The sequence below is a fragment of the Heptranchias perlo genome, chromosome 32 (assembly GCF_035084215.1).
Source record: "Heptranchias perlo isolate sHepPer1 chromosome 32, sHepPer1.hap1, whole genome shotgun sequence".
NCBI lineage: Eukaryota > Metazoa > Chordata > Chondrichthyes > Hexanchiformes > Hexanchidae > Heptranchias > Heptranchias perlo.
Genome location: NC_090356.1, coordinates 16,758,566 through 16,781,565, shown reverse-complemented (window position 1 = coordinate 16,781,565; position 23,000 = coordinate 16,758,566). Strand labels below are relative to the sequence as shown.

The following is a 23,000-nucleotide window of genomic DNA, read 5'->3' as shown; positions in this document are numbered from 1 at the left end:
CACTTTTCATGTTTCCTTTTCCAATATGCGTAAACTTACATTAATCTAATCTATTAAAATCCATCTGCAGGGAGACAGAGTTTCGCAGTGGGTTTGACGATGGTCTTTCATCTCTGAGTTCGAATCCAGATGAATAAGATGAAAGCCTTCTCAGCTTGGGCAGTTCAGTCCAGTTCCTAGGGGGCATGGGCCTCCAGTGCAAAACTACCCCTGATTTGGCAATAATTGGCAATATCACTTAGAGAGGCCAAAGATTCATTGGTGTGGAAAATGTGGAGGGAGGGGGCAGGGGGTGGGGGAGGAGGAAAGAGGTGCGTTTTGAGATTTGTAGCTGAAGGACATGGTGAGGCAGAGTGGAGGAGCTTTTACTAGCTGTATAATATCTGGCTTAGAAGTGTTGGATGGGTGCCTGAAATGGAAAGTATTCCATGTATTAAAATAATGGAATTCTCTCCCTAAACCCCTCTGCCTCTCCACTTCTCTCTCCTCCTAAGACCCTTTGACCTCTTTGACCAAGCTTTTGGTCACCTGTCCTAATATCTCCTTCTTTGGCTCGGTGTCAAATTTTTTGTCTGATTACGCTCCTGTGAGGCACCTTGAGACGTTTTACTAAGGTAAAGACATTGTATAAATGTAAGTTGTACATTTGTCAGCTGTTTCATTCAATAAAATATGTGAGCTGCCTTCAGACGTCTGGATAGTTGGGGAGGGCCTACGTCAGGAGTTTGATTGGGTTAGATGAAGTAAGGTGGGAAGAGGCTTATGTGGAGCATTAATGCCGGCATGGACCAGTTGGGTTGAATGGCCTGTTTCTGTGCTATAAAATTCTATGTTTTAAAAAAAGTGTGCTCCATTTGTATATTAAAGTAATATAAATATGTGTGTATATAGCTAGAAAATATTTTTCTTCGCCTTTTACAGTTGAAGCAGCTTCAGCCGTGCCGTGGCTTAATGGTAGGACTCTTGCTACTCAGTTAGAAGGTTGTCAGTTCAAGCCCCACTCAGGAGACTTGAGCTCATAATCCATGCTGACCCCCTAGTGCAGTACGGAGGGAGTGCTGCACTGTTAGAGGTGTTATTTTCCAGGTGAGACATTAAACTGAGATGCCTGCCCTCTCAGATGGGTATAAAAGATTCCATGGTACTATTTGAAGAGGAGCTGGGGAGCTCTCCCAGTGTCCTGGACAATGTTTGTCCCTCAACCAATACCACTAAAAACAGATTAACTTGTTATTTATCTCGTTGCTGTTTGTGGGAACTTGCTGTGAGCAAATTGGCTGCTGTGTGTGTGTGTGTACATTTCAACAAAAAAAGTACTTCATTGGCTGTGAAGGGCTTGGGACGTCCTGGGGAGGTGAAAGGTGCTATGTAAATGCAAGTTCCTTCTTTCATTAGTGTTCTCCACTAGGGGGCAGAGTTGTACTAGATCTAAATTTTGCAGAATCCACTTTTAACCTGTTGATCTCTGTTTTGAGCTGCACCATAAACCTTACGTCTCAAAGGAAATCTGGGCAAGCTGGCTCAATTCCCAGTTTCTGGGGTGGGTCCTCTTGCTGAAGTATTGTTTTATTGTTGGCCAATGAGGCTAACTGTGGAAAAATTGGAAACTATAAATGTTTTAACCTTGAACACATGTTACTAAATAGGTCGGAGCTTTCTGAGGAATTGCCTGACTGCAAAGCTTCACTGGCAGTAGGCACGGGTCGTGAAATTGGGCAGCTGACATCACACGACTGGTTCCAGTGTGCCCGATCTCCCGACAGACAATTTTTTGAGTAAGCGAATGAGGCAATGCTACTGATGTGCAAGGACCTCATTTTAAATCTTACAGTTACGCGTTTAAAACAGGTTCCATGCTGAATCTTGCGACCTCAAGTGAGCCTGCGCCCCTAGCGTGCACCTTGCCGATGCAAACTTGGCGCACGGGGATGTCGCCTGAACACAATACTCCAGCTGGGGTCTAACCAGTGATTTACAAAAGTTTAGCATAACTTGCTTGCTTTTGTACTCTATGCCTCTTAATAAAGCCCAGGATCATGTATGCTTTTTAAACAACCTTATCAACTTGTCCTACCACCATCAAAGATTTATTCTATATGAACTGCCAGGTCTCTCTGTTCCTGCGTCCTCTTTTAAAATTGTACTCTTTAGTTTATTTTATATCCTATTGGCACTCTTCTCAACTTCCCCCACATCCCGAAATTGATGCTACTACCCTTCTCCCCTCCCTTTCATTACCGCTTCAGCTCCGACCTGACGTTGCTTCAAAGGGTGGGACTCTGCTATGGACAGGAATTCCTGAACTCTCAAAAAAAACCGCTGTGAAACTTCTCGTCGACGGAGTTCCAGTCGATGGAGCAGCAGCAACTTCAGGCATGAGCCAGAAGTGAGGGTGATTTTCATCTGACAACGTGGGCAGGCCAAACCCGGTGAATATTGGTGTGAAACTTGTGGACAGTTGGCGTATATGCATTTTGTGACGATGCCTTGATTGATGCTGAGCTGTGGGCTTTTTATCTGAGCCTGACCGGCCTTTTTTTTTTCACACAAGATCACTTTCAGTTTTGCCCAGTCTTGAGTGGGCTGGATTCAAACATAGGGCAAGAGGTGAAATGTTATTACTTGTGAATGTAAAACAGACGCTACAGGTTTAATTTATGTACTTTTTTTTCAAAACCAGCAAACGCTGGAAATAACACAGCAGATCCGTCAGCACCAGGAAAAAGAAGTCAGGTTTAGGTGCCTTATACACAGATACCAACAGACCTGCCGGGTGTTCGTAGAATCATGCTGGAGGACTCAGCTCATCGAGTCCTCCAGCATGATCTCCTACATTTTTATCTATATATTAATAGAAATGGAAAGCGGAATTTTTTTTTGCTGAATGTTGGGCAGTGATGTTTCCAGGGTTACCAACTCTGTTTGGAGGTTTCGTCACATGACATCCTGCCTTCACGCTCCTGCCATTGGTTGCTCAGCACGTCCATCTTCGCAGCCTGAGATCAATAATGGCGGCGACGGTACCCACAATCCTCTGTGCTCCAGAAACCGCCCTATCCATTTACTGGTTGGGGCACGCGTACGCCAGAGCTGCATTGCATCTTGGGGGCATTGCGGCTCTGCTGTTCAACTTTGTGAAATGTATTTTTGCAATTCTGCTGCTACGATTGGTGCAGTCACCTATTGTAATCAGAAAATCGGGCAAATGTTCCCCTCCAGGTTGCTTGCAGCATTGACCTGAGGTTTAATCTTCTGTCCCGGGAGACTCCAGGACAATCCGGGAGGGTTGGCAACCGTAGATGTTTCTAATAAGCAATCTTGCTGCAGTTGCAGGATGTACACACTGGTTTCTGTTGAGTGGTTTACTGACACAAGCCAAAGCAATTTGACAGGAAAAGGAAACTTTGAGGGTTTTTTTTTTGTAGCCGCCTTTGTAAGTGATGACAAAAGCAAAATACTGCGGATGCTGGAAATCGGAAATAAAAAAACCCAGAAAATGCTGGAAACGCTCAGCAAGTCAGGCAGCATCTGCAGAGAAAAAAACAAACAGAGTTAACGTTTCAGTTTGATGACCCTTCATCAGAACGCAAGCTCGAGGAACAGCACCTCATCTTTCGATTAGGCACTTTACAACCTTCTGGACTCAACATTGCATTCAATAACTTCAGATCATAAGCAATGCTTCCATTGTCTCGGACTGTCGGTACTGGTAATGGTTCTGCTGTTGCCAATTACAGCTGCCCTGGAGCCATTTTCTGTTTCTTTCTTTATTGTCCCATCACCACCCGCTTTTTGCCTTGCACCATAATCTTTTTTTTTGTCATTTAATCACTCCTACCCTCCACCCTATCACAGACCTTCCATTCGGTTCCTCCTTCCCCTCCTCCCCAAAACCCATTTTTCCCTGGCTCTGTGAGAGTGGGCAGCCGCTTTCCAAATAACTTCTAAAGGAAGGAGAGGGCTTCGGTTTTGAATAGTCTCTGCACTGACTTCTGTGTTCTGATGGCTCAAATTGCAGAAGCATTTTCAGTTTCTGGTCACCCCAGCTCCTGAGACTTGTGCTTTCAACCCCTACCGTTAGCGACTTCAATGTTCTGAGTTTTCCCAGTTTTAGGTGGTTCTTGCACTGTCAACGTAAGAATTTTTAGGGTCGGCAAAGGTCCTTTGGCCCAACAAACCCTGTTCCTTATTGGTGAGTGAACTGCATCTTCTCTCTTCATTCCTTTCTCCAAAAACCTATCTAGGTTGTCTCTTGAATTATGCCCCTTCAATAGTCTCCCTCTGGGAGGGGGTGATTGATTATTGATTGACATCATTGTGTTAACCATTGAGTTGGAGGTGGGGTGGGACTTAATGCAGTCTCCAGATGCGATTGGGTAATTCCCCTGTCAATTATCTAATTTCTGGCTGGGACTTGCAGTGTTACTACATGCAGCCTTATTTGAAGCACTCAAAGTACAGTGATGAAACAACACTGCCTCTTAAATAATTCAAAGTATTTTGGTGTGAAAGTCTTGGTGGCAGTGCACCTGATGAGTGCTTTTGATGAATTTAGTTGGAAACCCTTTGATAGTGATCTGGTCAATTGTTGTGGTTCATGGTCAGTAGGTGTGTGAGAAATCACCCTTTGATATTCTTACTATCTCTCTGCATCTTCACCCATGAGGGAGACACTTAGTTTCTCTGCACAGTCAGTATCTCATCACCTGACCAAGCAGACAACCTGCTGCTAATACTCTGAGCTAGACACTGGGCAGCACCTTGACTTTTTTTTTATTTTTCAAGATTAAAATCTCTTTAAGGTGGTCAGTGTCCAGGGGCTGATTCTGGAAAACGCATGTCTGCTGAGGACAGAATTGACCGCAGCTGTGATGTCCCCACAGTTGACTAGTCCACCCATACACTGCATATGAAGACTCGGACAAGAGGACTGCCGGTCCCCATGGAACTGTATCCCCCCTCCCCCTAACAGGAGTCTCCACTTTCAGGAGAGATGGGGAAAATTTATAGTGGGACTGTGCTCCATGCTGAATGTTTGTTAGTTTGTAGTTTGTTGTTCAGTTCTGTGGTGTTTGCCTTTTCAAGGAGAAAACCCACCATCACCTTCTCAGGGCAAGTAGAGATGGGCAATAATGCCTGTATTGCCCACATCAAAAAATGTACAGTAACTGAACCATTTTGGGTCTTGCCCAACATGTGGGATCATCAACATGCTGTGCAACGAGCGATGGGAAAAGCCTTTGCTCCCACAGTTTCCCTCATGGTCTCTTACCGATCTTGGCTGTGAAGTTGTGGTGAGGACCAGGCCCGTTCACAAAGAGCGGGAGGGAAAATTGAAGGGGGCGTTGCCCTGGTTACCCTTGTACACCCCTCATGCCCAGTTATAAGGTAACGTTGGTTGATGTCTAGGAGAAAGTCACCCCCTTTTGTTTTTTAACCAGTGATGGTGTCAGGTACAGGGTGACTAACCAAAGGGAAGTTGAGAAAATACTAAACTCCTTAATGTCGGGTCCTGGTGGTGGACTGGGCCATTACACTAATGGGATGGGATGAATGTCTCCTGTGCGCCACTCTGTTGGCTGTAAGAGTCCTGCATAGAATGAGTTTGGGTCAATCTCAAGCCAGGTACTCGCATAGGGGCAACCAGCGGAGGAATGAGTGTCGTGCCCACCCCACACTAACCCTAGCCCTGATTTTCACATTGGTGGGGTGAAAGGTGTGCTGTGCAGTGGGGCCCACTCTGGAGAGGTTAGAGCAGCAGCACATTCCTGGTATGGATCCTTCCTCAGAATGTGGGCGGGAGAGAGGGGGGGGTGGGGGTGTGGGGGTGGAAAGTCTGCACCCAGACAGTGGGGGAGTGGCAGTAATCATTGCAGCTCCTGGATCGTGAAACTGCCCCCACATTCTAACCATTAGTTTTACGAGCAAGTGATTAATTCAAATACCGAATTTGGTTTTTTTATGGCTCCAGATCCCGGCATAAATGAGGCAGGCATTCGAAGTAGATAACAGTATCACTTTCTGTTTCACTTTTCTTTGATGATTAGAGCTGTCTGTTTAGTATCAGTTTCCCCCACAGTTTATGCATTCCTTGCCTTGCCTTGTTTGTCAGCTTCTTCATCCCCACCCACGCAAAAACGTGCTCATTCACACTTATTTCACTCTGGTTGTAAATTGTTTAATTGACAAATCCTTATTCAGCACTATTCTGCTCCGTCAACTACTAAAGCTGTATAAAAGGAACTAAATTTCTGCACTCGCGCTTTTTGCTGAATGTGAAAAGGAAAGAGCATTCGTTCCGCACTATTGTGCACTTTCCAGAAGGGAGTTATTGAATGGTTGATCAGAAGCAGGAACCTCCCACACGTCCCAACTCACTTTTTTTGTAACCCTCTCTCTAGCGTAGGGATGCTGCGGCCAGGTTTGGCAGCCTGACTTCAGCCCTGGTTGAGAGTGCATCGCAGATGGCAGTTGAACCTGGAGCTGTCTGGCTGTATTGCTACAGTGCCTTTATTCCCTAGGCCATTGCAGAGCTCACCAGAATCATTTGATGAAACCGTTACTCCTTTTCAAAGAGGGGAGATACGCCTTTTTCAACTCAGCAAAAGGTGTTTTGAGTCAATAAGATAAGTAGCCATTTTGTTGATATACATTTATTTCCTTCCATCTGCCCACATTCCCAGGGGATTGTCCTGACCCAGCCCTTCCTGTGGAACTGTCCCGACTATATGATTTGCAGGTCCCTTCGTCCTTCCAGTAAAGGTTACTGGCATTTCCAGAAGAAAGCTTTGTTGTCACTGTAGCACAGGAGGTAGAAACCCGATCCTCATTGATTGGGCTCCATTATCTACCGATGCAGTTCTCCCTTGCCCCGCTAATGTACTAGAGTCAGCCGTGGCTCTGTGGTAGCACTCTCGCCTCTGAGTCAGGAGGTCGTGGGGTCGAGTCCCAATCCAGAGATTTGAGCACAAAATCTAGGCTGACGTTCCAGTGCAATACTGAGGGAGTGCTGCACTGTCAGAGGTACCATCCTTCAGATGAGACGTTAAACCGAGGCCCTGTCTGCTCTCTCAGGTAGTCGTAAAAGATCCCATGGAACTATTTCAAAGAAGAGCAAGGGAGTTTTCCCTGGTGTCCTGGCCAATATTTATCACTCAACCAACATCACTATAACAGATTATCTGGTCAGAATCACATTGCTGTTTGTGGGATCTTGCTGTGTGCAAATTGGCTGCCACGTTTCCTACATTACAACAGTGACCATGCTTCAAAAGCACTTCATTGGCTGTAAAACACTTTGGGACATATAAATGCAAGTCTTTCTTTCCTTTTTTCCCAGACAGACCCTTCCCAAGGACTCCTCTGATGTCAGCTGGCCATTTTAAAGATGAACGCACTCTGACTGCTGTGTTCTCTTGAGACCAGTACAGGCGCAGAATGGCTCATTCACAGATGGGAGTTGTAGGAAGGGTCCAACCCTAAATGCTGTTCCAGATATCTCGTTCACAAATACTTTTAACCTGAAGATCGGTCCTTCTATCAATTCCACACTTTGTGTGTGTGCACCAGGTGAAGCTACATTGTATACTGAAGAGGATACATTAAAATAGCTTCATTTGTTTTCTTTCTCTGTTACTATTTTTAACTTCTTGCTATTTATAGCTCAGTACGGAACAGCACATTTCCGAGTCAAATGGATGCGGGGCCAGAGGTTGCACTGTAATCGTTCGCATCAATTTGGAACGTGGTGTGTCGCTTCTGCTGACTCCACTATCTGGAACTCCTGGGCAGATGTGCAGCCACTGACTTTCCCAGCACTTTGTGTAGTTTGTGTAAACTCATCGACTTTCTTTGAAAGGTGGCAGTTGCTGTGTGGTTGGTGCAGCACAGTCAGCATTCGGGGAACTCCAAAGGTATAAAGGTGATTCAAGTCGGTGAAATTCCGCAGCTAAATACTGGAAATAATGTTGAAGGTTACATGGAAGAGATTAAAAATACATTTGCAAGTATAAATTTGACATCATTTCAGCTTGTGCATTTGATGCATCGGATAACAGGCGTTTGGTATTGAAATATTGATTTCAAAACTTTATATTAAAAAAAAATTAAAATTCATACATTTCTTGGTATTTAAAATATCACATGCGTGGCACTGATATATACATTTTATATTAGATGATATCACATATTCAAACCTTCCCTACCTTCAGATGTCCGCTCTTGCACCTTAACTGCCTTTGTTACAGGCACAGGCTCGATGGACCAAATGGCCTCCTCCTGTGCTTTAATGATTCTATGAATAGACCATTTTACTAACCACCCACATTTGGCTGGCTGCTTTTGTAAATTCTTCATGTGCTCCGTAACCTGCCCACCGCCTCTTTCATTTGTGGTTTTTTTTTCTAGTGTCACATTTTACATTACATTTTACCTCCCACCTTCTAAAGCACTTTTTTCTACATTAAAGGTACAATATAGATGCAAGTTGTTCTTTTCTGGTGCTGGGATGTATTTCTTTCACCAACAGCAATATTAGTTTCCCCTTCTTTATTGAGCTAGAGCTGTCCTGGGAATACTCTCCGGAGTATCTGATGGCTGCTGGTTCCAATTTGGTACGACTAATTTTCTTTGTTATTGCAAACACTTTTTATCCATAAATAACCAAGGTCGACCCCACCCTCACCACTTCCATAACGTGTTGATATTCTCACTGCGTTAAGGACACTGCATCCTGCATCATCCATAATCTTTCCAGTCCATCGTAGGAGGGGTCCTTTAGTGAAGCTGAACCCCAGTCATCCCACTATCCTCTCAACTCTGAGTAATACATAGGCTCATTCTTCCACTGATCCTGATATGCACCAGTTATTCCAATGGCCAAGGCCTCCATTCTAACTGAATGCACAGTGCTCGTGCGCTGACCCCTTGCATCTACTGCAGCATCATACTGAATAGGAAGGTGCAATAAGGTTTTTGGGTCACGTAGTGCTAATCCCCTGACTTCCTCTTCTCTCGTTAATTTCTCAAGGCTCTTTCTCAGTCTTCCTCTCCTTTTTCCTCCTCCCCCCCACCCCCCCCCCCCCACTTCACAATAATATACAAATTGCTTTCCCCCCTCCCCCAGTTTTCTCCTCTTTTCTCCTTCCTGAAACCACTGGCTCATATGGATGTGCCATTCCATGGGTGCTGGCCACCCTCTAGTATCTCTTGCAGCTGGTCGTTCTTTGTAGGAGCCTAAGTCTTCTTAGGTCACAATGGGCATCAGAGCTGAACCCGACCCTGCCCTCCCTCAACGTCCAAGCAGATGCACTTTCCAGCAGGAGTCACTGGAGAACAACTAAGATTGGTAACAATTGATGAATTTCTCCACCCCCTTTCCCTTCTCCTGTTCCAGGGACGCTCAAGCCAATTGTAGTTCCCCCAAACTGAGATCAACTAGTTTAGTACAGATCAGGGCGGTACCTGGGACTCACCTGACTTTTTAAGGCTCAGGACCACAGAAGATGGTACATCTTCGCAGTGAGCCAATAAAAGAGTTTTTCTTTTATTCGTTCATGGGATATGGGTGTCGCTGGCAAGGCCAGCATTTATTGCCCATCTCTAATTGCCCTCGAGAAGGTGGTGGTGAGCCGCCTTCTTGAACCGCTGCAGTCCATGTGGTGAAGGTTCTCGCACAGTACTGTTAGATAGGGAGTTCCAGGATTTTGACCCAGCGATGATAAAGGAACAGCGATATAGTTCCAAGTCAGGATGGTGTGTGACTTGGAGGGGAACGTGCAGGTGGTGTTGTTCCCATGCGCCTGCTGCCCTTGTCCTTCTCTTTGCCCTTTTGCAAACCATCTTGCTGAGTCATTGAAAGACCTGCACGTGCCAGAAGATGTGTAATATAACACAAGGATGTGCTCTGGGACATTCATTTTCATGGAATCCACCGTCTCTCCTGGGGGCAGTGATAGGTGGTCACGACATTCTAGATTACTTTGGATTATAAGGAGTTTATCTTCAATGTCAGTTTTTAGAAGCCACCACAACAGTGGGGATCAGAGCCCTCCTAAATATTTAATCTGTTCTCATTATTTAGTGAAAGGAAATCTCCGTATCTACTTGTTGTAAGGCAGTGTCCATTTGAGAGGCATCATATGCAATTTGTTTCAATTTGCCTGGCATTAATGTAAAAGTTTTGATAACTCTGCCATCCTCTCACCTCCAGTTCAAGATCAGCAATGGCAGAGGCCTGGAAACAGGTCACCTGCCCACACATTTGGTTGAATGGTACGTGATTGGGAGAGGGGGGGGGGGGAATAGTTATAAAGAGACTGAAGAAAATGACTCTGAAACTACATCAAAAATGAACATTGGCTGATATTTTTGGAAAAAATGATTAAAATGTGAAATGTTATCTGGCTACACAATGTGCCTTACACCCACGGCAAACCTAGACTAAGGTGTATTTACAAAGTGCAGACAGTTTCCTTTTCGGAGCGTACTTTACGTTACTGCAGTCTTGAGCAAGATTTCCTTTTGACCTAATTTTCTTTCATAAAAACAGAAAATGCTGGAAATGCACACCAGGTCTGTCAGCAAGTAAAGAAGTGGGGGCAGCTTCCTGCCCTGCCTTTACTTTACTTTTTCAAGACGCCGTAATTCAAGCATTTTCTTTTAAGATTTGCAATTTTTTTTTTCTTTTTGGATCTTTGCATGTCCTCTCCTTAATCTGTCTGCCACAGCTCTCGATATGAAGCCCAAGGCTCATCTTGGCCCAAGTTACAGGGGGCGGAAGGAGCAAGACACATAAACCTAATTAGGGGCAGTAAATTCACAAAGAATGAAGAAAAGTGCTGATGACTGATCAGATATAGAAATTACTTTTGAGATTAAAAAGAAAAACCATGAAGGCTGGAAACCAGACCCCACCCAAAGCTTTACTGTATTCTTCTCACTTCAGTATTGGTTGACCTGCAATGCAATTCCAGTATTAACTTTTTATTACAGGAATTTTTTCCTCTGCTGTACAAGTTAAATGTTCAAAGCTTTTTTTTTTCCAGAACATGGCCTCCTTCTGTGCTGTAACATACTGTGAACAGTTGCAGGTTTCTAACTGGTGCTTAGTACTATCGCTGAGCTTGATAAATTCAGTTACTGTACAGTACAGGCCAGCAACAATAACAACTTGCATTTAATGTAATAAAGTGACCCAAGGCGCTCGCAAGAGGGTTATCAGACAAAATTTGACACCGAGCCACATCAGGAGATATTAGGACAGGTGACCAAAAGCTTGGTCAAAGAGGTAGGTTTTAAGGGGAGTCTTAAAGGTGGAGAGGTTTAGGGAGGGAATTCCAGAGCTTATGGCCGAGATAGCTGAAGGCCTGGCCACCAATTTATTGTTAAAAAAAAATTATTGTAGCATTTAAACAGACACCAGTTAATTCCAAATACATTGCAATGTGCAAAACTGCCAGTTTGTAGGAGTAGTTAAAAGGGCTATTTTTCCTTTATCCAGAGTCATTAGACGTGATATTGGCCGTCCCTCATTCGTTGCTGAATTAGCAGATGGATGTGCATTAAAAGCCATAGTTCGACCCCGGCAATGAGAGTACATTCCTGTGCGCATCCACTGCCCTTTTCCAAGAATCAGTAAACAGCTTTTTCAATCCATCGGCCTCGTATTTAAAAATCCAAAGTTACAGCAGGTGAAACAGATCCATTCATGGCAGCAAGTGCTTCCGGAAGAATTGCCATTTTCAACGTGACTCTCCACACAAGCAACTCAGCTGGAGCTATGAATCATATTTCACACTAGCTATTGTGCAGCTCTGCATGTTGACAGCTGAAAAGTGACTGTTTTTGTTTAATTTTGGTACCTTTCACTTTGTACTAAATTAAGCCCGGTTGTCTTCAGTATAAGGTTCTTTGAAATTGGGGCCTGTATTTTTGCAGCCCTGGGTTCTGTGATAAGCACCAAGAAGCAAAAAGGTTTAAACACCCCTAAACCCTTCTGATTTTGTGAACACTCTGATCTTAAACTACCATAGAGAGAGTCACCTTAAGGTACCTGACCCAATGGGGGTTAAATTGGGCCACATAGCGTTTGTTTTTTCAGATGCTGTTTTGTCTACAAAGGCCCCAAAATGGCGGATAGGAAGTGCGCGCACACTTCCAACTGGAAGTGCACCACCTGACTCAGGGAAAACTAGCCCTAAACATCGCATACATTAAAAATAAAGGTGAGTACTTACCACAATCACCATCCTGATCGCCACCGTTCCTGGTCCTGACATCCCCAACCCCAGCAATCCCAAACCCGAAGACCCCGCGTGGACAGCTAGCAAACAAATATCGTCCACCAAGAAACCGATCTAATTAATGGTGATTGGCCAGTAATGGGTGGCTGAAGCAAGTTGGGGTTGGGGCACTGAACCCATAACTGTATCCCGTTCGAGCTCTGATTACAGAATTGCTGTTTCTGTGGTCCAAAAAGTTGAATTGTTTTTTCTGTTAGATATTGTTCACCAGTTTACTGCATTCCTGTCTTCAGGGTTGATGCCAATGTTGACAAGAGAATTAGTGCAAGCGAGATGCAGCGATGGATCATGGAAAAGACTGAGGAGCATTTCCAGCAGGCCACTGAAGAGAACAAACTGCACTTCAAAGCTGTGGATCCTGATGGAGATGGTAATGCAATTTATTTGTGTATATGAGACTCATCCCCTCCCTAAACCTCTCTACCAACCTCTTCCCCTTTTAAGATCCTTCTTAAAACCCACTTCTTTGAAATTGGTAATTCTTCTCAATCATTCCATTAGTTCGGTGTCTGATGTCCCCATACCTCTATGAAGTGGCTTGGGGTGTCTTAAATATGATGTGTAAATGTTGTTGTACTAGGAGTTTTGTGATAGGCTCCAATAAATATACAGCAAGGCAAGCTGGGGCCCACAGGGATACAATCAAGTGCCCCGACTTAATGACACCACAAATATTTCCAGGTAACGTTGCCTAGCCAAACTGACACTTAATACAACTCAAATAACAAATTGCATCTTTAAAAAAAAATGAAATACAAAGAAATCCACAAAAAAAATCTTTAAGGTGCTAAATGGTCACAGAAAACAGCCAATGAACTGCATTTTTTTCATTCTTGGGCCACCTGAATGTGAACTATTACGCTAAATGTCAGCAAGGCAATCAGTGGAAGCCTTCCATAATCATCTCTTTCACCCTGGGCCTGTGGATGGTGGACTTGCCTGGGCCCAGGGGCAAATCCACTGGGAAGGACAACATAAATAAAAGCCTCCATTGTCAGAGGCCAAAAAGGATTTGGGAGTGATCATTGATCATACTCTGAAAACATCTGGTCTGTGTGAAACGGCTCTTACTAAGTAAGGCGAATCAGGTACTGGGTTGCATCTGGAGGGTATTGGACTTCATCAGAACAAGTTATATGGACATTGTGCAGATCAATAATGAGGCTGATTCTGGAGCATGGTGCGCAGCTTTGGTCCTACCTCAAAAGGATATAGATGTTTGGTGAAGATTCAAGGTAGAGTAACCAGAATATGTCCAGGCCTTGAACAACTAAACTAATTTTCTTTTGAATGATGATATAATCCAGGTCTTCAAAATAATGAAAGATAGAAGTAAGTAGAGGCAAAGAAGCAATTTGACTTGGACAGTGATCATGGCGTTGTCCTGTCTTTTCTCTTTTCAGATACAGATGGGACCACTATACCTTCCAGCCTTTGCCATTTTGATTTCAGAACTCCTGCGTTTGCAGGGTATTTTTTGGGGCCTTGTTCCTTGCGTGGGCCTCTCCTAAAACTTCGTACAACATTAGCTATTTCCACATTCTTTTGTTCCTGTAAATGTCATTTGATTGTCTTACTGAGATAATCTTTTTAAGTCATCTACTAATTTCCTGCTTTTCGTATGATCGGTTTGAGGCCATGCAACCCATTAACTTCCTCCTTGAGATTTCAATATCACTTGTTTTTTTCTTCCCTTTTTCTTGTGTGTTCATTTTTTCTGTGTTCAACACTATTTAGGGGCTTTCTTATCTTTCGGTTTGCAGTTGTGATGAAGGGTAACTATCTGATAAGTTAGCCTGCCTTGACTCATTGCAGATGCTGGCAGACCTGCTGTACACTGCTGCTTTTATATCGGAAATAGTGAATTTGTTTCTTTCTCTTCCTCCTCTCCCCCCTCAGCTGTTGAACTGCATAAATTAACCTCAAAAGAGACTGGTATCAAGTAAGCTTTTGACCCAATTAATTCAGAACGATGGCAATGAGCCAAAGCTACCTAGGCCACACATTGAATGTGTTAGGATCTCTTCAGTTGCATGTATTAGCCACCATTTCTATCATGGATAGAAAGGGGTTCCTCCAAAGGTACAGCTAGCCGAAACCATCTTTTAAATCAGATTTATTCTAACTGTCTAAAGGTATATAAAATAGAATACAGAAATCTTTATGGTTTTCCTCACCAGATGTCTGGTGTCTTGCTCAGGTGAACTGCCCAGAAAAATGTCTGCAAGTCTTTCCAGTTACAGCGTCCCATGGGATGTGGAGACTTTTCTAAGGTCCTTGTTTCCTCTGTAGTGATCTCCTGCATTTTACGCTTATCACGGGCTCGTGCGCTATACTTGGTTCGTACATGTTGCTTGATCTGACATTGGTTGATGTGTTTACCCCTCAGACAAACTGCTTCACTTACCCAGTGATAGTGGCTGAGAGCTTTGCTAAGGACTCTGCAGCCTCTCTCTGCGACTTCTGTCTAAGCAGAGCAAATGTCCCACCAAGCTACCTGTGCTGTCCTGATTCGTGCATCTCCCTCTTGAGCAGACAAGACACACAAGGCCCTACAGGAGGTGGTAGTGCAATTCATTTGTGTGAGGAATAATGTGATTGGGACCGTTCCCACTGGTCCCCGGCTGCAGCCTCCTGCCGCCAAATTCTTGCTCCTGCCTGCCGCCCAAGTAGTGAATCTGGCCGGGTGTCGGGCAGGTCTCTGGGAACTTTGATTTAAATGAGGCCTTGTCGTTAAGATCAGCTGGGCCTTCACGTTCCTGGACTCTCCGGGTGCGCACCAATCCTGCCCCCTTTTTTAAAATCTGGGCCATTGATTGCCTTCCTTGCTATTGATGCTGATGCCTCATCAGCATTGTTCCCTCATTAAAAAGCTCATAATTATTGCAATGTAGATGTGAAGACTCATCTTTCACATCTTGATTTATTTTGTTTCATCGCTCTTTGGTCTGGGTATCTTGAGGACTTAGTTGGACTTCATGCAGTATATAAAATGTAATTAGGCCATCACTGTTGCAGATGCCTACTCTACTGCCTCTATTTCAAGCATGACATATGTGTTATGTGAGATGGGTCTGGGCTTCTTAACGTGCAGGAATGGCATCAGCAGAGGAGATGGTCATCTTTCACCGTCGTGCGGGGCCTGGCGCGCCCTCGCCGCCGCGCGGGGCCTGGCGCGCCCTCGCCGCCGCGTCTAGAAGTGAGTTAGGTAAATCCTCAGACCGCCAGGACACCATCCCACTTGGACACATGGGGCTCCTTTGTTACCTGGCAATTTTAATTTCAACTTTATTGATCAAACACAGCATTCATGGCGCTAGTCTGTGGCAGTAAGTTAACCTTTTTGTGTCAATATGATGCCAAGAAAAGGTTTGACACCACTGGCTTCCAGGAATTAATCAGCTTGCTCCAACTCCTCAATTTTTGCGGCACCAAATATACTCCGGCAGGGAACTTAAATTTTCAGTGCTGATTGTATCAAATGATGCAATCTCCTTCAAACTTAGCATTATGTTCCATCCCAATTGTTGAGATTTAAGCTTCATCCTTATACTTTTGTACCCGTGCACTTATTTGAACTAAAATTTTTCACAAGCACAACTGTAGCATTCATCACACTGAATCAAATTAAACTCCCAACTCTAATGGTCACCAATCCATGTATCATTTGGCTTATGAACAAGGTGATATTGAAACCCTGCTCAAGTCCATTTCCAAGCTAGTTTCAAAATTCCATCCTAATCAGGAAAGTCCTATTCTCTCTTTCTTTCCAGTCCTGCATGTTTCAGAAATGGTGCACAAGTTTGTTCCCAGATTCCAGCTTTCTATTATCAATTTAAAATCGATTAATACTTTCTTTCGTCCTTTGTTTGTTGAATATAAATTTGAAAACTCTTGGCGACCATTAGCAGTTCGAGTTCAAATATTCTCCAGAATCTTACAATTAGTGTTTCCTCCACCCTTTATTTTGTTTGTCTTTATGATACTTCTGCCTCCTAGATTCACTATGTTTTGAAAACCTTCTGTTTGTCCCTAATACTGTTCTGTAAGCAATGTGGCCACATTGAGATGTAATCAGCTTTGATGTGGCTGATTTTGAATCTAGCCTCGTTAACAATTTCTTATATACTTCTCCATTTTTCTACTATACATCTCCCAACCATCAGTGTTCCAATTAATCTTTTAGAACTCTTATGCATTCTTCAAAGTTTGCTCTTTTTAAAGTCTGATATTTTTGCATCATTGCCCCTTCTGCAAGACATCATAGTCATTTCAGTTTTAATGACCTGTTTACCAGTGAAGCCAAGATGCTTCCCTTAGTCTACTTTGCACATTACTGAAGATTAGATAATAAATCTCAGTTGTTCCAGTTATATTGCACTTCAATGCAAGAGTTTTAATATTAGTGCATCAGCTGCAGCGTTGCTTACAGTGAGTCAGGTAACGATTTATTTAATTTCTGGCCCAACACTTATTTCATATTTGAACGGATATTTATCTAATTCCTGACTATTTAGTCCTGTGACTCTGAGATCAGTTAGTTCGTTCCTGACCGACCATGTTATTTCTATAATTCCTGTTATTTATTTAAAATAGTTTTCTGCTATTGAAAGCAGAGTGGAGCTGACTAAAGAACCAGTCCCAGCCAAAGAATCAATCCTGACTCATCTACAAGATAAATCTCCTGCCTTGGTTACCAAACAGGGGCAAGATTTCTTGTATGATGCATGAGTGAATATATAGTTAAGGAGTCATATTTTGAAAGAATAGGAAGAAATAGTACCGTCTTTTATTAGACAACTTGTGCTTGTGAAGGCGGAGTTTCCCAAAGACTTTGTTTCCTTTTGGCCTTTGCATCAGTGGGTAGAAATGTATTAAATCAGTTCATTAAAAGGTAAAATTGAGTCATTTCTAAATACTCCTTCTGTTATTGTATGACAATCCTTACAAAAGCTTTTCTTTTTCAGAACAAAATAAACTGCAGTTAAATTTCACACATTATTCTCCATTTATGAAGTCCTTCAGAGATCCATTACGGTGGTGATGACACACTGAACTTTTCTTGCAGTGCCGTCTGCTGTTAATTATATAATAAAGTTAAGAAGCAGAGAAATAGTGTTCAGAAAATACAGGAAAGGAAGTGGTGTAGTAGCTTCACTTAAATCAGGAGGCCATTCGGTCCATCGTATTTGTGTCGGCTCTTTGAAAGAGCTGTCCATTTAGTCCCATGCCCCTGCTCTTCCCCTATAGCCTTGCAATTTTTTCCTTCTTCAAGTATTTATCCAATTCCCTTTTGAAGGTTACTATTGAATCTGCTTCTATCACCCTCTCAGTGCATTCTAGATCATAACAACTCGCTGTGTTTTTTTAAAAAAATTCTCCTCATCTTCCCCCTCTTTTGCCAATTATCTTAAATCTGTCCCCTCTGGTTACCAACCCACTTGCCAGTCAAAACAGTTTCTCCCTATCTACTCTGTCAAAACCCCTCATGATTTTGAGCACCTCTATTAAATCTCCCCGTTGCCTTCTCTATTATAAGGAGAATAATCCCATCAATCTTGTGACACAATGGCATTTAGTACGAAGTCTTTAGCCATGTACTGTGTACTGTTTAGTTATTCACTGTGTCACATTGTGTCCTGTGGAAGTAGTGGTTTTGGTGGTGGTGGCCGTGGTGGAACAAACTTCCTGGGCCGTTATTTACAGTAGATGCATGTGACAAAAAAAACTTTGAGATGTGGTTTGTGCTCCTGCAGTTACAGTACATGGTATCATAGGTTACAGCATGGAAGGAGGCCATTCGGCCCATCGAGTCTATGCAAGAACATTCCAGTTAGTCTCACTCCCCCACCCCATCCCCGTAGCCCTGCAATTTTTTTTCCTTTCAAGTACTTATCCAGTTCCTTTTGAAAGCCGTAATTGAATCTGCCTTCACCACCCCCTCGGGCAGTACATTCCAGATCCTAACCACTTGCTGTGCTTTTTTAAAAAAAAAAGTTTTTCCTCATATCACCTTTTGGTTCTTTTGCCAATCACCTTAAATCTGTGTCCTCTGGTTCTTGACCCTTCCGCCAATGTGAACAGTTTCTCTCTATCTACTCTGTCAAAACCCTTCATGGTTTTGAATGCCACTATCAAATCTCCTCGCAACCTTCTCTGTTCCCAGGAGAACAACCCCAGCTTCTCCAGTCTATCCATGTAACTGAAGTCCCTCATCCCTGGAATCATTCTAGTAGATCTCTTCTGCACTCTGTCTAAGGCCTTCACATCTTTCCTAAAGCGGTGCCCAGAACTGGACACAATACTCCAGTTGTGGCCGAACCAGTGTTTCATAAATGTTCATCATGACTTCCTTGCTTTTGTACCCTATGCGTCTATTTATAAAGCCCAGGATCCCATATGCTTTTTTAACCGCTTTCTCAACCTACCCTGCTACCTTCAATGATTTGTGTACATATACCCCCAGATCTCTCTGTTCCTGTACCCCTTTTAGAATTGTGCCTTTTAGTTTATATTGCCTCTCCTCATTCTTCCTACCGAAATATATCACTTGCATTTTTCTGTGTTAAATTTCATCTGCCACGTGTCCACCCATGCCACCAGCCTGTCTATATCCTCTGGATGTCTATCACTATCCTCCACGCTGTTCACTACACTTCCAAGTTTTGTGTCATCTGCAGATTTGGAAATTGTACCCTGTACACCCAAGTCCAAGTCATTAATATATATCAAGAAAAGCAGTGGTCCCAGCACCGACCCCCAGGGAACACCACTGTACACCTCCCTCCAGTCCGAAAACCAGCCCTTCACCACTACACTCTATTTCTTGTTACTTTGCCAATTCTGTATCCATGCTGCTACTGCCCCTTTTATTCCATGGGCCTCAATCTTGATGACAAGCCTATTATGCGACCCATTATCGAACGCCTTTTGAAAGTCCGTATATATCACATCAACTGCATTGCTCTCATTTACCCTCTCTGTTACCTCATCAAAAAACTCTATCAAGTTAGTTAAACGCAATTTGCCTTTAACAAATCCATGCTGGCTTCCCCTAATCAATCCACACTTGTCCAAGTGACTGTTAATTCTGTCTCAGATTATCGTTTGTAAAAGTTTCCCCACCACCGAGGGTAAACTGACTGGCCTGTAGTTGCTGGGTTTATCCTTACACCCTTTTTTTGAATGAGCATGATGAGAACCAGCATATTCTCAGCTTTTCGAAGCAGGGGTTAGTAAAACCGTATAATTCAGTGAAAGAAAGTGTTTAAAAAGCAAAACACAAAATGAGGGTTTTGCCCTGTTCCTTCACAGATAAACTCACACCACTGTAAAGAGGATTGTGAGATCACAGTTCGACTTTTGCCATGGCAAACAGGCGCATTCGTGCTCAACTGACTGATATGCATTTTGAGCACCAGATGTCTTTCTTTCTCTTCCTGATATACAACATAAACTACAATTAAATTTTGTCCTGTATTCTGCATTTATCTGAGACAATGAGAAGTGTGCAGTGTTGTGCTTTAGAAGAGGTGTCATTTTCACACAAAATTGTTTGATGTGTGTCGCATAGAACTTTGCAGCTCAGAAGAATGCCATTCAGCCCAACACGCATGTGCTGTCTCTCTGAAAGACATACCCATTTAATCCTGGTCTCCTGCCCTTTCCTCAATTCCTTTTTAGACTTTTCTTTTTCCAAATATTAATTAATTTCCCTTTTAAAGCTATTATGGATTCTGCTTCCACTACTGTTTCTAGTAGGGTATTCCATGTCCTAATAACCCTCTGTGTAAAAATAAATCAATAATATGTGTATATATATATATTTCTCCTAACCTCTCCCTTCATTCTTTTGGTGATGGTCTTAAATTTGTTTTGGAATTTCTTCCTTAAACTGTTCCGCCTCTCCTCCTCCTTTTAAAACAGTCCTTAAAATGCACATCTCTGACCAAGCTTTTGGTCACCTTTCCTAATATCTCTTTTTGATTACACCTCTGAGAAGCAACTGATGATGCTTTTCTCCATTAAAGGCGTTCTATAAATGCACACGGTGACAGCTGTAATAAATAGAACCTTCCACGCCTGGTGGGCTGACCAGAACTATTAACGTTAATCACCTTTGATATCTGTTAAACACCTCATTTCATCAGAGATGACTCATTTCCTCTCCTTTCCCCCCCCCCCCCCCCCCATGATGTCTGCATGAGCCAGTGGATCCATAGTTCACCTGATACAGAGACATAGATGGATCTTCCAGAAAGTAAACGTAACATTTTATACTTTGTCACAATCCTGCCAAGCTATGAATTCCCGTAACAATGTTGCCAAATAATTAATTCCCATAGCAAAATATTAAAGATAAGGAATCCATCTTAACTTGTTTACCTTACTACTTGGAACAAAAATTATTTTTGTCTAGGTTTATTTAAAGGCTCCCCCTTAAACTCCCCTTTGATTGAGATTTAAACAGCCAACTAAAGCCAAGGTCACACCAAGCATGAATCATACAATGTTGCAAAGGTTGTGGTTCTAGTAACTGGCTTGAAGGAGGGGTGAGAGTGGGTCTAACACATGATTTTCAAATGTATAGACTTCCTGATTGGTTCAGTTTGTACTTGGCTTTGAATTTGAGGGGCCATATATTCAAAAAAGCCAGGATGCCTCAGTAACTCCTTTTCACAATCCGAAAAATCAAAAATTCTGTTTGAGTTCAGGGGAGGCAGTTGACATTCGAACAAATCTCATGAGGAGACAGTTTGAAAATTTCAGAAGAGACTGTTTGATATTCCTGAAAAACATTGTATGGCCCTGAATTTGGAGTTCTCCCGCTCTCTTGCTCTAATTTCAAGAGGAGATCAGCCGAACCCCTGGAGAAATGGCAATGAATAGCCATTTTCATCGATTCTTTGGGGTTTCTTCCGATCTTCTGCTGGAGAACACGATGGAAATTCCAGGCATGTGTGTATTTAAAAGCCATTTACAAAAGATTAGTTTAATTCTTTAGAGTTGTGATATTTTATCTTCTTGAGTTGGATAAAAGGTGGTCTATCTTAAATATTCCCCTGTTCATATGTGTTTTTAGAAGATATTTACAAAGATCAGTTTAATTTTTAGACTAGTGATCTTTTATTTTATGTATTTATGGCGTTAGATAGAAAAATTCAACCTTAAATATAACATCCTATTATCACTGTTAGATTATTCCCTGGTTCATGGTTTGTTTAATAAATTTGTTTCATATTTAAAACTTTAAAACAAATTTGGTGTGATATCCGACTGCTTTTTGAAGACAGTCTTATGGAGGCATAAAGTAGTCTACTATCTAAAAGCAATTACCAAACAGGGTGCTGTTCATTTATCCAGGAGTGTTACTAAGAAGTTTCCTAGATCTTGAGGCAAGGATAGACATTCTCAAAAGTTATAGGGAGTTGGGACCACCCATGAGAGTGAACTATGATAGGAGAGTAAGAAGTTTTTTTTAAAAAAGGCCCAAAAATATAATGGTAATTTTTAAAATAAATTTGATATAAATTTTTCACGATCGTTCAATTTCAGCGGGTTGTGGAGACTTTGTTGATCTCTTGTGCACGCTAGACCTTCTGCCTAGTGGTAGGTTGCCCTTCAGATTCTGATGCATTCATCAATTTTCTCCCTATGTCCTCGATATTCCAAAGCATGTCTTTGCACCAATAACTCCCTCCATCAGCCCTGAAATCTGCACACTCCATGGATGAATAAATGTGCCTAATGTGAGGAGATACAGCAAGAACAAATGACCCTCCCTCAAGTGATAGAGTGTCACCATCTTTATCCTGCCAGAGGGTAAGCCCCTATTGCTACCCTGTTTGTTAACTCAAACCAGATTATTTAGCCTGTATCTTCCTGCAGGATACCAGATTTCTAAATTCTCCTACATATTCACTCTGTTCCTCTTTTTATACAACCTAACATTCTATTTGATTTCTTGACAGCTGCCAGACAATGGCATGATGTCTTGAGGGATTTATCTATTTTGATTCCCAGATCCATTTCCTGATTTGTCTTTCAGTATTTTCCCCCTTGAATCCTACACGTCCCCTGTGTATTTCATATCCCTAAGTGTATGACCTTGCATTTGTCTACATTAAACTGCACTTGGCAATTGTCGGCCTACCTGCCCAAAAAGTCTCTGTTCCTCCTGTAGCTTGGCCCCATATTTCGCTGTGTTAACCATTCCTGCTATTTTGGTGTCATCCATAAACTTTGAGATGAAGCTACTCATATCTTCTTCCGGATGTTGAAGAGTACTAGTCCCAGTACAGAACCCAGTGGGTCCCCATTTGTCATGCTTCTAATGCCCAATGATTTGACTTGACACTGTATTGGTTTATAGAAATTATTCAGACTTTATTTTGCAAGACAGTTCAGATTATATTATATTACAATCCGTTAGCAGTAATTAACAGTCATAGCGGCAGTAGATATTACCTGTCTAGCGACTGAACAGCCAGTGCGTCTGGCCTGTTCCTAGTTGTTCCTCGGAGAGTTACACAGGGTTAGGCCGAAGCCAGCATGGAACCCCTGAATATGTCTAACTCTCCTCCTTCTCTGACAGTGGGGCTTCTGGCTAAAAGCCAGTCTTTATATACCCTATTTCTGCCCAAAGAATGTGCAGTGTTGCACGTATTGTCTTGCAGGTGTTGAGCTAAACAATGGAAT

At 42.7% G+C, this 23,000-nt stretch overlaps 1 protein-coding gene across 1 annotated transcript in view; it reads left to right on the top strand.

The window, feature by feature from the left end:
* The window catches only part of sdf4 (stromal cell derived factor 4), a 64,935-nt gene that overhangs the window by 10,896 nt on the left and 31,039 nt on the right, over positions 1-23,000 (top strand). Inside the window, exon 2 of the mRNA XM_067970483.1 lies at positions 12,536-12,672. Coding sequence (XP_067826584.1) covers positions 12,536-12,672 — 137 coding nt within the window. The remainder of the gene's footprint in view (positions 1-12,535; positions 12,673-23,000) is intronic.